General features: G+C 34.1%; 1 protein-coding gene across 4 annotated transcripts in view; it reads right to left on the bottom strand.

Moving 5' to 3' along the window:
- Positions 1-3,618: 3,618 nt before the first annotated feature.
- LOC138319299 (uncharacterized) overlaps positions 3,619-16,480 on the bottom strand; it is a 44,354-nt gene continuing 31,492 nt past the window's right edge. For all 4 annotated transcript variants that reach the window (XM_069262356.1, XM_069262353.1, XM_069262355.1 and 1 more), the window contains exons 4-13: positions 15,652-15,778; positions 14,640-14,783; positions 13,101-13,406; positions 12,730-12,795; positions 11,984-12,061; positions 11,622-11,661; positions 11,095-11,120; positions 10,720-10,761; positions 10,490-10,552; positions 3,619-5,981 (exon numbers count right to left, since the gene is read on the bottom strand). In XM_069262356.1, the coding sequence (XP_069118457.1) occupies positions 10,512-10,552; positions 10,720-10,761; positions 11,095-11,120; positions 11,622-11,661; positions 11,984-12,061; positions 12,730-12,795; positions 13,101-13,406; positions 14,640-14,783; positions 15,652-15,778 (870 nt within the window). In that variant the 3' untranslated portion in view covers positions 3,619-5,981; positions 10,490-10,511. The remainder of the gene's footprint in view (positions 5,982-10,489; positions 10,553-10,719; positions 10,762-11,094; positions 11,121-11,621; positions 11,662-11,983; positions 12,062-12,729; positions 12,796-13,100; positions 13,407-14,639; positions 14,784-15,651; positions 15,779-16,480) is intronic.

Genomic DNA, 16,480 nt, shown 5'->3' with positions numbered 1-16,480 from the left:
TTTAACGCACTTTAAAATAATTTTTCAAATTGAGTTATTTTTTCAAAGTGGGTTGTAAGCATGCTGCTTACACATCGACAAAAATAACCTGTAGCTAAGAATAGAAAGCGTAGTTTCCCCTTCAAGTTTGTTGTGATATTTATATCTACACCACACCTATATGTATAAGTTTACTGTGATGCCTTCAAATTACCATTATCAATAAACCAGAGACATCACAATAGCTTAAAGATGCTCCACCGCTGACAAATGGTATTTTTCACTATCAAAAACAGGAGCAGACGATTTAGTATTTTTCTTCTGTTACAAAAGTTACTTACTTTACACCATTACCACCTTTGAAAAGTTTGAGCTTCTAATTTTACTCCAATTAAAGGGACAATTCAGTGAGGCTAATTCGTTACATAACCACGAAACAAAATATGGCATTAATGTATTGATCTACATTCCTTATGAAATATACGACAAGAAGTAGTGACAAATTCCACAACATTGTTAAGTATTTTGATTAATACCATTGAACTTCCATATCGTTGATCAACACGATTAAGCAGCTACAACATGTAAGCTGTTCCCTTACCCGAGTCAAAGTCACGCACGTTAAACAAATGCAATATATAACCACTGAGGAAATGATGAAATTATGTTTAGACAAGAACATGCATCTAATAATGTTAACACAACTGTAAGAGCGATTTGAGTAGTTCTAGACAAAAAATGCTTTACTTCACAGGCAAGAGTCAGGGTTCGGCATACAAGGCTATGTGTAATGGCGATTGAACATTTCACATACACTTGACTGCAGTGAGCTTTTCTGACATATCACAGTAAAACCAACTAATCTGATTTCCATTAGAACTGGTTTGTTTCCGAAATATGTGCAAGTTTTAATGTACTCTTAGAGCGAATTGTCCCTTTAAAAATATGAAAAATAATTAATTGCATCCCGAAAAAATTCCGTGGCCTATATTCCATATGAAATGAAGTACTGATTGCGCATGTACCAAAGGCGAAATAAATTATTTTATATTATTTTTTGTGTTAATTAGGCATATATATACACACGATTAAACACAAATTATTGTTGGAATGATGAATATCATTTATGCTCTGTCGGCGGTGACTTGCGCGCGGTGGAGCATCTTTAAAGTGATATATGTCATCATTTTTATACTCACGAATGAAGATGTTATTGATCACCAGAATTACCAACATTTTGAGAATTACAGTACTATCAATGAATAGGTTTTAATTTTACAAATAAGAGCTGAACATGATTTTGGTAGTACTGCCAAAAGCCTTATACTTGTGTTGATTACACACACACAAACACATATATTTACACTTGCTAGGTTTGGTCACTATACGCTAATACTAGCCGATTTTGTTTACCATAACTGCATGGTAACATTGAACTTTGAACTTGCGTATGAAAATGTTCTGTGCAACGTAAAAGGAACACATGGCTTTGTTTACATTTTGACGCAACATTACGTATATATTGTTGTTTTTCATAGGATTTTGGAAAAATGTAAACAAAATATACATGTTTTATATTCATATATGATTCAAACAATTTTTTAATTAACAATTGTATAAAGAAACGGAAAAATATCCCGACCGGGGCGACATGCTTTCATTTTTGTTAAAAATGATTAGTGTCAGTGTAAACATTACCTCTGTGCCTATGTTCGTCCTACGATCGAGCCTTTGGGGTGGACGGGTGTGAGACCCTCTGATAGAGGTCAGTTATAAACATATCCTCTTGTCTTTGTTCTTTGAGAATTTAATCATGTGTATTATAAAACATGCACCGCTAATAATCCACGTGTTGACAGTTACGCGTCACCACAAATGCATTTTTGTACCAATCGAACACAAGTGAATTTGTTTCATCTATCGATGGCGATATGATCGTAGATTATATAATCACATGGCTCCCAAGGATGTAATATCGTCAAGTCAGACGACATCTCAAACATATTGAGCTACTTGAAAATCGGTGTTTTGACAACTTCGGCAAACTCCAGTGTGTAAGCGTGCGTCAGCTTCGCCTCGCTGCACAATAACGGTCACCGAGTTCACACATGTGGCCGTGTACAAATTCTTTGTTATTACTCTATATATTAACTTTTAGCAAAATTGAATATATATTTAAAGTTGCTTGTCATGTTTATTTTACAATAAAATATTGAACTTTTTGTCGTCGCGGATGAGTAATTCTACCTTATGTGAAGAGTCGTCATTCGCTGTTCAATTGAGTAAGCCCCTCCCACTTTTGACCGACTTTTATTGAATAATTACGTCACATTCAAATGACGATTTGATTGCATGAAATATAAATAAAAAAAGTCATGTGAGTGTAAATATAGGGATTGGATTGCGCTTTTATGTTAACCATGCTTGTATGGAGCAATTCCTCTAAGAATATATTAAATATGGGGCGCTAACGCGCCCCATAGAATATATTCTTAGAGGAATTGCTCCATACAAGCATGGTTAATATAAAAGCGCAATCCAATCCCTATATATATACATAGCAAACATCACTTATTGTCCAAAGGATAAGTATTAATTATGCTCTGTCGGCTGTGGATTATCTTTGATATGAAAATAATTTCTAACTGATTTTGTGAAATCAACTGCTCCGCTAAAATATCGTCGTTTTATATTCATATAAAGAGACATGTATACCCACTAAAATTCACGGTAGTATTACAATGCGAGACACCAACATCATTTTGTATTCCTCACTTTAACCTCATTTCTATAAGATTTTTTTCGTGATTTTTTGTGATTGGCCGATTCTCTCTTTGAAAATAAAAAAAGTATTATCAATGCTTACATATATAGAGGATATTCTGTTTTTCTTTATGAACAACAGTTCTATATCATCAATTGTGTGGAAACTTTGATATTTCTCACGAGTGCAAAACACAAGAAAAAAAATACAAACCTTTTCACTCCAAAAGATGAAATATAACTGCTATTCTTTAGTAAACAGGTATATTATATCTATTAACTGTTTCTGTCTCACCCGCCAATCATTTCCTGCTTACTTTATTTAGTTCAACACATGAGACGCAAATTTTAGAAGAAAATTAACATAAAATAATCAATTACAACACGCTTGTGATACAAGTAAAAATGTAAAATGATTGGAAAGATACATGTAATATTTCTCAAAACGGGTATTCCCGCCAAAATTATATTTTTACAGTAAATGCTGTATTTTGTGATACTAAGGTATAAATTGAGTAAAAATATCAAAACCTTATATTTCTCTCCGAAAAACGTAATAAATGAACTTATAATACTTGGCTATAAGTGCGTATTTTGTACACCATCTTTACTGTTCAAGTTCAAAGTATTTATTTCGTGTCAATGTCATTTTATGTTTATCTATCAAAACTTAAAATTTGGAGAAGTCGTTAATAAATGACATTTATAAGAGATATCAGTCTTCACTATTATTCCGTACATTGTACTGTACAGACTTATGTGGCAGGTGGCCTGAACGATGGCTATATACTCGGGCTATAAATATTTGATTACATATAGACTTAAACGGGTTCATTGGTGTGTGTGCAAGGTTACCTGAACAATCAAAACTAGACAAAACTTTTCAGAATTTTATTTAAAAGTAAAAAGGTTCACATACACAGGCCTATGTCAAGGAAATTATTATCATAAGACAGCACCATCAATATGACTTTAAGATGAGTTAAAATAACTCACTGTAAATAAATTGATGGTTGCCTGGCTCATCATTCGCCATAATCATAAAAATCAATGCCATTAATAAACACATTCAGTTCTAACTTACCCGTACTTATTGGTTTACATACATGCCAATCATTCTCATGTTGAATACTACCACAAGCACCTTATTTACATATCATAGCCCTGATATAATCTACCACTTCTGTATACATAACACAGCCCTGTACAGTGATATAATCTACCACTTCTGTATACATATCACAGCCCTGATATAATCTACCACTTCTGTATACATATCACAGCCCTGATATAATCTACCACTTCTGTATACATATCATAGCCCTGATATAATCTACCACTTCTGTATACATAACACAGCCCTGTACAGTGATATAATCTACCACTTCTGTATACATATCACAGCCCTGTACAGTGATATAATCTACCACTTCTGTATACATATCACAGCCCTGTACAGTGATATAATCTACCACTTCTGTATACATATCACAGCCCTGTACAGTGATATAATCTACCACTTCTGTATACATATCACAGCCCTGTACAATGATACAATCTACCACTTCTGTATACATAACACAGCCCTGTACAGTGATACAATCTACCACTTCTGTATACATAACACAGCCCTGTACAGTGATATAATCTACCACTTCTGTATACATTTCACAGCCCTGTGCAGTGATACAATCTACCACTTCTGTATACATTTCACAGCGCTGTACACTGATATAATCTACCACTTCTGTATACATATCACAGCCCTGTACAGTGATATAATCTACCACTTCTGTATACATTTCACAGCCCTGTGCAGTGATACAATCTACCAATTCTGTATACATATCACAGCCCTGTACAGTGATATAATCTACCACTTCTGTATACATATCACAGCCCTGTACAGTGATATAATCTACCACTTCTGTATACATTTCACAGCCCTGTGCAGTGATACAATCTACCACTTCTGTATACATATCACAGCCCTGTACAGTGATATAATCTACCACTTCTGTATACATATCACAGCCCTGTACATTCATATAATCTACCACTTCTGTATACATATCACAGCCCTGTGCAGTGATACAATCTACCACTTCTGTATACATATCACAGCCCTGTGCAGTGATACAATCTACCAATTCTGTATACATATCACAGCCCTGTACAGTGATATAATCTACCACTTCTGTATACATATCACAGCCCTGTACAGTGATATAATCTACCACTTCTGTATACATTTCACAGCCCTGTGCAGTGATACAATCTACTACTTCTGTATACATAACACAGCCCTGTACAAAGATATAATCTACCACTTCTGTATACATTTCACAGCCCTGTACAGTGATATAATCTACCACTTCTGTATACATATCACAGCCCTGTACAGTGATATAATCTACCACTTCTGTATACATTTCACAGCCCTGTGCAGTGATACAATCTACCAATTCTGTATACATATCACAGCCCTGTACAGTGATATAATCTACCACTTCTGTATACATATCACAGCCCTGTACAGTGATATAATCTACCACTTCTGTATACATTTCACAGCCCTGTGCAGTGATATAATCTACCACTTCTGTATACATATCACAGCCCTGTACAGTGATATAATCTACCACTTCTGTATACATATCACAGCCCTGTACATTCATATAATCTACCACTTCTGTATACATATCACAGCCCTGTGCAGTGATACAATCTACCACTTCTGTATTCATATCACAGCCCTGTGCAGTGATATAATCTACCACTTCTGTATACATATCACAGCCCTGTACAGTGATATAATCTACCACTTCTGTATACATATCACAGCCCTGTACAGTGATATAATCTACCATTTCTGTATACATATCACAGCCCTGTACAGTGATATAATCTACCACTTCTGTATGCAGCACATCTAAACTAATATCAACATCTGTTCGAATGTGATCATACAATAGCATTCCTAGATATCACATGTTGAATTCCACTTATTCCAAAATATTTGGATGGATACAGATATTTCGGACGGTTCTTTTATGTGAGGTATTGCGATGTTTAGTGGTATATAAATTCATTTCTGGTGTAAAAACGACTTTTCCATGTATTTTCTTGTCAAACATTTGTGTACACATCCGTTCAGTTGTGAATTTCTCATAGTACAAGAAATGTTCAGAATGCCAGTCACCCATCCTTAGGCGCTGAAACGTCTTTCATACAGCGGTCTGAAACAAGTAAAGTCATGCTTAATTTGTTATATTTATTTTAATTCCCAAAGAACCGGAGTTAAGGTTTCAAATGAATATATATATATATAAGAGGAAACTCTTTATTCTAAAATTGAAGCTATGTTCGGAAGTACTTTTAGTGAATTTGTTAAACATAATTATTTAAGGTTCCTTGATGATTGTTTTACCATATGGCCACCAGACAAGGATATAGATATTTTATTCCGTATGTTGAATGATCTCCATCCATCAATTTGTTATACAATGGAGTGTAGTGAAATTTCTATACCATTTTTAGATGTTTTAGTTCAAACAAATGAAGCTGGTATAATTACTACGGACTTATATTGTAAAGCAACAGATGCACACAATTACCTGAATTTTTATTCTAATCACAGTAAACATACTAAAGTGAATATTCCTTTTAATCTCGCCTCAAGGATTATTACAATTGTTAGTGAGAAGAAAATACAAGATATTAGACTTGGTCAGTTACAACAATATCTTAAGGCTCAATGTTATCCTGTTGAGGTAATAGAGCATGGTATTAGAAAGGCAATTGAAAAGGGACCTTTTACATCCAGTATACATGAACATAAAGTTAATACGGCTTTGATTCCTTTTGTTTCTACTTTCAACCCAAGAAATTTCAATATTTTTCCTGTGATTAAAAATAAATATAATGAGTTAATGCAAAGTAGTGATCGTATGAGAAAGATTTTTGAAAACCATACAATTTTGCAAAGTAGAAGACAACCTAAAACTTTAAAACAAATGTTAACAAGTCCAGGTTCAATAACTCTATTACTGACCCCGTGGTGTCGAAATGTAAGACACCTAGATGCGGTACATGTCCAATTATTATTGAATGTAGTACATATGTGTTTAAAAATGGCTTGCATTTACAAATATGAATTGCAAATCGAAGTGTGTGATATATGCTATAATTTGTTCTCGTTGTGGTGATTTTTACATCGGCCAAACTAGTAATGAACTTAGAACACGTATGACTGTTCATAGGCAACAAACAAGAACGGATTCTCTACGTAACTTGAATGTCAATAAGCATATACATGGTTGTGCAGGAAATCAATTTAATGTTATACCTTTAATCAATTACATTTTTCAGACACAGTTTTGTTGGAAAACAAAGAGAATCAGCTTATAGAAATATTAAAACCAACTCTCAATAGGCCATAACAGAAAATGGCGCAACTTCATTTAAGCAATAAACTGTTACCAGATTGGACATACAGTTGATATGAAGCCCATCCGGAAGGAAGATAAATAGAATGGCGCCCGTTAGGGCGCCATGAATATTTATCTTTCGGACGGATGGGCTTCATATCAACTGTATGTCCAATCTGGTAACAGTTTATTACTTATATTTCCATTACGATCATTCAAATTCAAAACTATACATGTATATCTTTTGAATATCCCGCTTGCGCTAGTGTTGACGTCACCAAGTTCAATAAACGGAACAGCCATAGCATCAGCTTCTGAATATAGTTCAACACAAAACGGTTTGAAACAAGCAAACAAATGAAATTTAAGCGATAGTATTCTTTAATACATGCTATTTTGTCAACACGATAATACCGTTAGATTTCATAGACCGCACAACTGTAAAACCACTTCTAAAAATATTTGACCGTTATGTATAGGCGTAAGTATACAGTGTATACATTGTCAGTGACGCGGCGGAAACGTCAAATATTCATACGCTTGACCAGATTGGAGTTCATAGCCAGATATTGCCCATCTGGTTTAACATAGATTAAACGGGAAATTGAATGTTGAATGGAAATATATTATTGTTATGTAAACGTGTCATTAATTTGTTCTTTAATATATTATTGTTATGTAAACGTGTCATTAATTTGTTCTTTAAAAAATAAACATATTCCTGAAGAGCCATCATGAAATGGTGAATGTACAAGAGGAAAGTCGTTGACTTTTATTTTATATATATCAGAGATTTAAATAGTTAAATATATATTAAATCTCTGTATATATATTATATAAATACTACCTGCATTAGAGGGTGACAGTGCCTAGTGTCACCACGAGGATATCACTGTCACCCGAGGCGAAGCCGAGGGTGACAGTGATATTCCGAGGGGTGACAATAGGCACTGTCACCCTCTAATGCAGGTAGTATTTATTTTATTATACCAAAAGTCTAGAAACAAAAGTAGTTTTCAAGTTTTTACAATCTATTGAAACATTTTAACTGATTTTAGCAAAAGTCGAACAGTCACCGTCGGCAGTAGAATAGCATATCAGCTTCTGCTCTGTAGCGCTAACGCTAACTAGCATTGCATTATAAAAAAGAATACTCACAATAAGCATTTAGTGAAAATTCTTGTTGTCTTGTCTCCTGCGTTTGTTTAAATCTTAACGTTTTTGTAAATCTCAATGAATTTTGGTTTCGTCCCGTCGTCTGTTTACAACATTAGCAACGTCACGAAGACGCTTGAAATCGCATGTCTTCCGTTCACCTAATCACCGACGGGTTCATAAAAACCAACATATAGCGCTTTGACGGTAAGCGAAAAGACGTGATCGGAAAGCTCCGTCTTTAATATGATTTTTTTTATTGATAAACAGACTAATTTGGCAAAACTATTACTAAATAGCTCCAGATAAATTTTGAAGCGTCGTTTCAAAAAACAAAGATGGCGTCGAAAAAAAGAAACGAGTGCGCATCTTTTTCGGGCGGTTAATATTTTGCACTGTCAAAAATACACTATCACCCGTTGCTAGGGGGTTACTACGAACGTGTCTATTGTTTCCTATTGTTCTAATGTTACCTACCGTGTGATAGGGTAAAATACCAAATATCTCTCGACCAATCAGAATGCGGGATTCTCACTTGAGGTATAATGTCTGTAACATTGCTTCTGATTGGCTGAGATGACGGCGTAATGATTTCATAGACAAAAGAGTCCCAAAATGAATTTTGAATATTGAAGAGATTATCTTTAGTAAATTGAATTATGAGGATTAATTTGAATAGATTTTTTATGTTATGGAGATATAACACAAAAATCTGAGTGTACTCTAAATAAACTCATAACATAAAAAATCTATTCAAATTAATCCTTAAATATATTTTACTTTATCGATAATTTTAGCGGGCTACCCTCAATTAAATCAAATTATTCTTTGTAGTTTCTAGAGCCATTCCCTAAAGGCCTTAATATATTATGTTATTACATAATTTGTTTACATCAATCTATATATGAAGAAGTATCATATTTTTAACTATTATCCCGACAGTTCAATCAAAACCTTGTTATATTGCACTGTTGGAAGTTATATTGCATGCTTCCATGGAAACGTTATATTGCACGGTTCGAGATGTTATATTGCACGGCTTTAGGAACACCTCGCTGTTGTTGTCTAGTTTTGTAGAAAACTTCCGAGGAATCGCGCGTAACGGTGAGTTACGTTATTATGACGTCACAAAGGTTCACGCTCAATTTCGCGCTAACTTAATAGATCTTGAATCAAGCACGTCAAGTAGACGTTTATCGAGTAGAGGACGGACTCGATGAATGAGTTAAATTAAAAGGCTGCATGCAGGTCTAATAATGTGAAAGAAGACAATAAGACATCAAAACTGGAATTACAACCTGACGTTCGTGTGCTATACGTCAAACTTCAATAGGATTTGAAGCTTTTCCGTACGGTACGGTGCTGGTGATTTTGTTAAGTGATTGTCGTATTCGTTTTATAACAATATTCAACTGAAAACTGGTGATTATGTAATAAAACAAATATTCCATGGGTTACTGTGCTCTAGTTCATAATATTTACCCCTCGGTGATGGTAATCAACAAATATTATATTGCACTCGGCCTTCGGCCTCGTGCAATATAACATTTGTTGATTACCACCACCTCGGTTTAAATATTATGAACTAGAGCACAGTAACCCATGAAATATTTGTATAATATTTTCCAAAGACAGTAATGATTTGTACATGTTATAGAACACTCTTCTTTGAAATGCACATTTTGAAACATGCTGCCTATTAGATGGATGAATTTAAATGAGATTTTAATTTGAAATATCCAGCAATAATGCTGCTGTTTTATGTTCTATTTAAAATCGTACATTTTGTATCCTTATATTTTTGTTTGTTTGTTTAAATTGAAGACAACCCGAAAACTAAAAGAGTTAAATATTAATTGACAAATCAGAAAGGTCACCCCTAATTGACTGATCCACCAGAATATCGTACTCCACTGCAAGCAAGTTACCATCCATATTTCTACCGTTTTGAAATGAAACAAAAATGTTAATATATTAATTAATGATAAAATAATTCAATGAGATATTTAATAAAGGTTAGCCTTTTTCTCTCACAGAATGTCCATGATCCTAAATACCGACACACCATAGATATAGCAAATATAAGCAGGGTGTATATAGTGAGAATACTAATGACAATGCTGAAGATATCGGGTTAAAAGGAAATAATGGAGTTCGCTCACCTGGCCGTTACCTGCACCATCGTTACTTCTCGCGACGAAAAATACGTGTAAAAATGTTATAAACTGAAAAGACAAATCGAAGTGTCGATTACAAGGAAACATCAGAAAGAATTACATTTTAAAACATAGAAACAAATTAGAATTATATTAACATTATTTGTATACGTTTTGAGCGATATATCATGTACATATGACTATTTGATAGCTTCAAACTAAAATTAATCACTTACCTTTGATGTTTTTGGCTGCCAATATTTCGTGAAGTAAGACAACTGGGGAAAAACATATAAAATGTTGCTGAGTAATGAATACGGTAATGTAATGAAAACTTATTCTTAACAGGAAGTTCAGCTGGTTAACTCAGTACAGGTAGCAAAAGCTCAGTTCAGTTAAACCCTTTTCTAGTTAGAAATATGACACATTAGCATCAGATATTAGATTTTCGAATTAATTCAACAAAAACTTCAAAAATATTAATATTGTAATTATCCCTTTGTATTTCAACCCCATCATCCACATTTTTTTTATTCTTAAGCACCCATAGATTGGGCATCATCTATTATAAGAAATAGAACTAATTATCCAACTCTCTATATAATACTTACGAAAAACAAAAAGCAAGCAAATGCCTCTGCAAAAATAAATAAATAAATAAATAAATAAATAAACGTACATATAATTGTTTGTAGCATAGTTATAAATTACTATTTCATATAAAGGAATATGAATAAGGGCATCGCTTAACTGAAAAATGTAAAAAAAAAAAAAAAAAAAAAAATAATAATAATAATAATAACTTGGCATGGTTGTTGCTATTTAAATGTAAGTTTTAACTAAAAGTGAAGCAGAATGCGTATACATTATTTGGACTTTGAGTAAATATGGTAGAAAAGAATTAATATTCTTTTCATCTTATAAATCATATCAGCAGTGCTGTGTTTACTGAACATTAAGTGTTTCAACGTAATTGAAGGTTTATCGATAGCAGAATTTAATGTAAGAAGGCATGTAAAAGCGTTATCTGACATGGATAGGAAATACATGTTTTGATTCTTTAGCACACTAGGAGAAATATAACGAAATTCAATGGCAAAACCATTAACACATCAACACCGGTAGTGTTTATACTTACATGGACAGAAATGTCACAAAATATCCCGAGAGCCCATTAACTGTAAATGAATCAGATAACATATTGATCTCTTTGGTATAAAACGATGTCCTTACATGAATAACTAAAAAATATATAAACTTTTCAAACAATCTGAACCATTCGGTAGACGTGTATCATCACACTTTTATTGTGAGAATATAAACTTTACACATTGACATTGATATCCGGCCTGAATGTAACCATACAAAGGCAATATGATTATTACGTCACCATAACGGCGGTATTACACGTTTGACTGATGATATTCATGACAAAGTACATGATGGTACAGCATACCCGGAGTGGGTGAGAGGGTAGCTGGTTTCTTTCTGAACACTCACCTTCAGCTTCAGATGTGTCCAGGGTTACTTGTTTGTGTGGAGAGAATGGTAGAGGCGATATGGTGGTGCTTTTGTATGCTAAAATTGAGCAAATATTTGTCATATTACAAACAATTTTGTATAAGAAATGAAAGGCAAATCAAAATCACTAATTGTTGTGGTTTAGAGGGTTTTTGAAATTTATTTTTTGAGTCTTTTTTTTTCTTTTTTTTAATGCCACTAGCAACGTATGCGTAAATCACAACTCAGAGCTGAAACAAACACAAATGTATTTTCATCTGGTATATCTACGTTAATAGAATAAAAAGAGTGTGAAGAATGAAAAGTTGTTTGGCCTAAAATCGACAATGTGCGAATAATTTTACCTGATAATTTGAACGACATTTTTTTCTCGCAAAATTAAACAACTAGAGTGACTTATCACCAATAGAGATAACCTTAATTAACATTTACACGTTTTGATGGTAGACGGAATATCCGGTTCTTGGTACATGTGTATTTGGATATTAAACCAGAAACTAATATATCAAATATCTTATGAAGATCACATGTAATACAAAGTTTAAATATAAACGAAGCACTGTCAAAACCTAACGATACTAAAATTTATTATTTATGTTAATGACATTAAGAAAGAAATCACTTCATGTTTTCCTTTTTGCACAAAAACTGTGTGTAAAAACCAGAGCGTACAGTGCCCATGTTCATTTAAACAACAAAATAGAATTGCTTGAAAGATAACTTACTAGTGATCGGTAAAGCATCGCCCCGCGTCGTTGTGACTTCGCTGGTTTTCGCTGTTGTAGTTGATTCTGCAAAATAAGACAACTCGCTTTAGACACAAGTAATTATTTATATATATTTTATAAGTATACACCGAATAAAACCATTAATATTAATAACTAACGATATCATTACAGTAAAACCTTTTTATTGCGCACTCCTATCTCCTATGCTCAAAAGGAAAGGCAATGAGGTTATTGTAACTTTTAACGCGATAATACTCCGGTAGAATGGAAATAAAAAAATCCTTTACACTGTGATAAACAAACATTATTTGAAAGAAAGATTTATGTATTTGTATTAATTAAAACATGTAATGTGGTGCAAACCTTACTTTTAGTGAAAACAGTCAAGGTAACATTTGGACTCCAGGAACTGATCTGGTTGTTGGTCACTAGGATACGGTACACGCCGCTATCTCTAACTGTTGGGTGTCTAACAGAGTGCTCGGTGTACCACTTGTTAGTAACTCCAGTCTTTCTGTAAATCATCTCTCCTACAGGTAGATCGTCACCATTCCTGAACATATAAGCACTGACCAGCTCGGAGGTAGAACCTACTTCCCCATACAATGTGATGGCTCTACCTTCCTCTGTTGTGTAGTTGGATTTGGTCCATGATATGTTTAATGGAGACACACCTGTTAAATGATCGGCGTTTATCATTAGTCCCTTGCCGGGTCAAAAGGACAACTACAAAGGTCAATGTTACTACAAATAGATTGTTTAAAAAATCTAGTTTCCAGACGATAACTTGAGAAACATATTAACGGATTTTAATCAAACTTAACACAATGGTAGCATATAGGTGAATATAGCTTGAGATTGAATTCGGGGTCAAAAAGGTCAACTACAAAGGTCACTGTTACTAAAAATTGATTCTTACACAAATGTTAGTTTCAGGGTGATAACTTAAAAACACATCAACAAAATTTGGTGAAACTACATACAATGGTAACATAGGAGATAACATATCTTGGGTTTGAATTTGAGGTCAAAAGGTTAACTACAAAAGTCACTGCTACTAAAAATATATTGTTTCCAGGCGATAACTTGATTTTGATCAAACTTTACACAGTGGTAGTATATGTGTGAATACAGCTTGGAATTGAATATGGAGTCAAAAGGTCACTGTTACTTAGAAGAGATTGTTTCAAAAATTTATGAACAGTAACTTTAGAGAAGACATCAACAGAATTTGATAGATAAAGATAGAGTTTGGGATTGAATTTGGAGTCAAATGGACAACAACAAAGGCCACTGTTACACAAAATATATTGCTTCAAATTGCTTCAAAAAGTTTAGTTTCGGGAACACATCAACACAATTTGTTGAAACTTCATATAATGGTAACATAGGAGTTAACACAGTTTGGGATTCAATTTGGGGACAAAAGGTCAACCACAAAGGTCACTGTCACTAAAATAGATTATTACACAAAATATTAGTTTCCAGACGATAACTTGATAACACATCAACAGAATTTGTTCAAACTACATACAATGATAGCATATAACTAAGCAACCATAACTTGCCATATATTAGAAACTGTAATTGACGACAGGGGACGTGTGTTGCTTGCAACACTTACTGTAAGCTTGTTATAATGTGTCCACTCACGAACCTACTAAGATGCATCTGCGTAGGGGTGGTCTGTGTTTTACTATGCAAGACGAGAAAGTTAGTTATCATATTTGTTATTGTATGTTTCAGTGTTAACAGACCAATAAATGCCGTTTTGGTATTTTCCCACACCTATTACAACAATACAAAAAATAGATGTTTAACAAAAAGGGGATGTAATATATAACTCTATTCTCTTTTCATATTAAAGTAAAATATTAAAGTATATAAACAACCATAACAGGCATTACCTTCATCCTGACTGCAAAAGTACTTCGAATCGATAGGCCATTGAGTATGTCCGGAGTAGGATGGATTTTTCCAATTGTGTAAACCACTCGGGCAGTCCATCGGCTTGTCCGATTCACCATTATTCTCGCATATAGCAAACATGCCTATAAAAACAGTGAACATAACAAAACATTCATCACAAGGATGCCGTGTTATTGTGATATCTAAAGTCATTCAACAGTGACCACTCCATTCCCTATACAAAAATTGGACGGCACCATAAGATATCTACGCTTTTCACGTGTGCAAATGTGCATTGCCTCATTGTGGCCCTCCATTTTTATTAGTAAGATTAATTTATTAAGGTTTCATATCATAAAAGACCCCATATAGTACAAATCATGATGATATGAAAAGGAGTTAATATTAAGACTTTCCTTCCATACTTGACAGTGTTATCCCGCAGTTGCTAGGGAAAAGATAACTCTGTCTTTTGACGGGGTAGGGAAAAAACATCTCACACGCGCTAGACAATGGCGTGACGTCATCATTACATGCAGTGTCTATTGTCGACGACTTCATTGATTTTGACGCATTGCGGCATTCCTATGATGGAGGCGCTTTGGAAATGTTTCTATATATTTACAGTTTGCACTGGCATGGACTCAATAACCATGCTTTCTAGTATTATCATTATCAGTGTATAATGTTAGCACAACACGCGCGGCGATTCTATTGTTACGTAAATAGTCGATGGCGTAGCAACGTGGGGTCATGGCCCTACTTTTGGCGGGAACATATGAATGACTCGATTTCAGTCAGCTGTTCAATCGAATTCGTTAGCGATGACGGGAGAGAAAAAAATATGGGTATTTTAATAAAACATATGCAACTGACGCGGGAAAAAATAATATTCATTTACTTGAAAAACTGTAAATATAAGGAATATATGTTTATTTTGTTGAGGTTATGAGGGCATAATGATAATGGAGCCCGTGTAAATTTTATGTAACCCCGGCTTTCTTTCCTTACCTGAATGAACGAAAATCTGGCGACAACACCTGCCACTGCTGGAGTTTATATAATGCCAGTATGTCCGGGAGTTATAAATAGAGCAGTCCAGATTAGGAATTGGTGGTGAAAACGTCTGAGGCTGGTCCTGAAATTATTAAATATTATTGTAGCTCTACTACTTTTTCATGTAAAAAATAATGTGATGTTAGTATTTAACGTTAGCAAACATCTCTAATCAGTATTGATTGACATTAAGTTAGTGAAATAAAGTGATGAACTCGGTCTTTACTACATGGATATACATGTATACTATTGTTGCTTTCCTTTTCAAGTATACAATTTACAGCGATAACAAGAGATCCCAGAGGGATCTTGACGCCCACTAAAGGATAATCTTCGTCTGACAATGGAAAGAGGGATCTTTTCTCTGCTTTTCAAACTTTTACTACATATTTCTACATATGAAATCTGAGAAAGATCTTTTCAGTACTTTCTGAGATATATAACACAACAAACTTCAATTATAAAAATCCAAGATGGCTACCTGTCGGCCATCTTGTTGACGAGGTCCGTAAATGCAATATGCACAACTAAGGTCCAAGGGGAACCTGCACATGTAATTTGAGACAGATCCCTTCAGTACTTTCTGAGAAATAGCTGTAACAAACTCCACTTATCAAAATCAAAGATGGTGGCCTGTCAGCCATCTTGTTGACCGATCAGTCCCAAAATGTTATATGCATACATACTGACATATGGGAACCTGCACATGAAATTTGAGAAAGATTCCTTCATTACTTTCTGAGAAATAAAGGCAACAAACTTTAACTATCAAAATCCAAGATGG

This window comes from Argopecten irradians, chromosome 3 (assembly GCF_041381155.1).
Source record: "Argopecten irradians isolate NY chromosome 3, Ai_NY, whole genome shotgun sequence".
In the NCBI taxonomy this organism is placed as follows: domain Eukaryota; kingdom Metazoa; phylum Mollusca; class Bivalvia; order Pectinida; family Pectinidae; genus Argopecten; species Argopecten irradians.
Note: the sequence above shows the minus strand (reverse complement) of the source record. Positions and strands in the feature narration are given on the sequence as shown.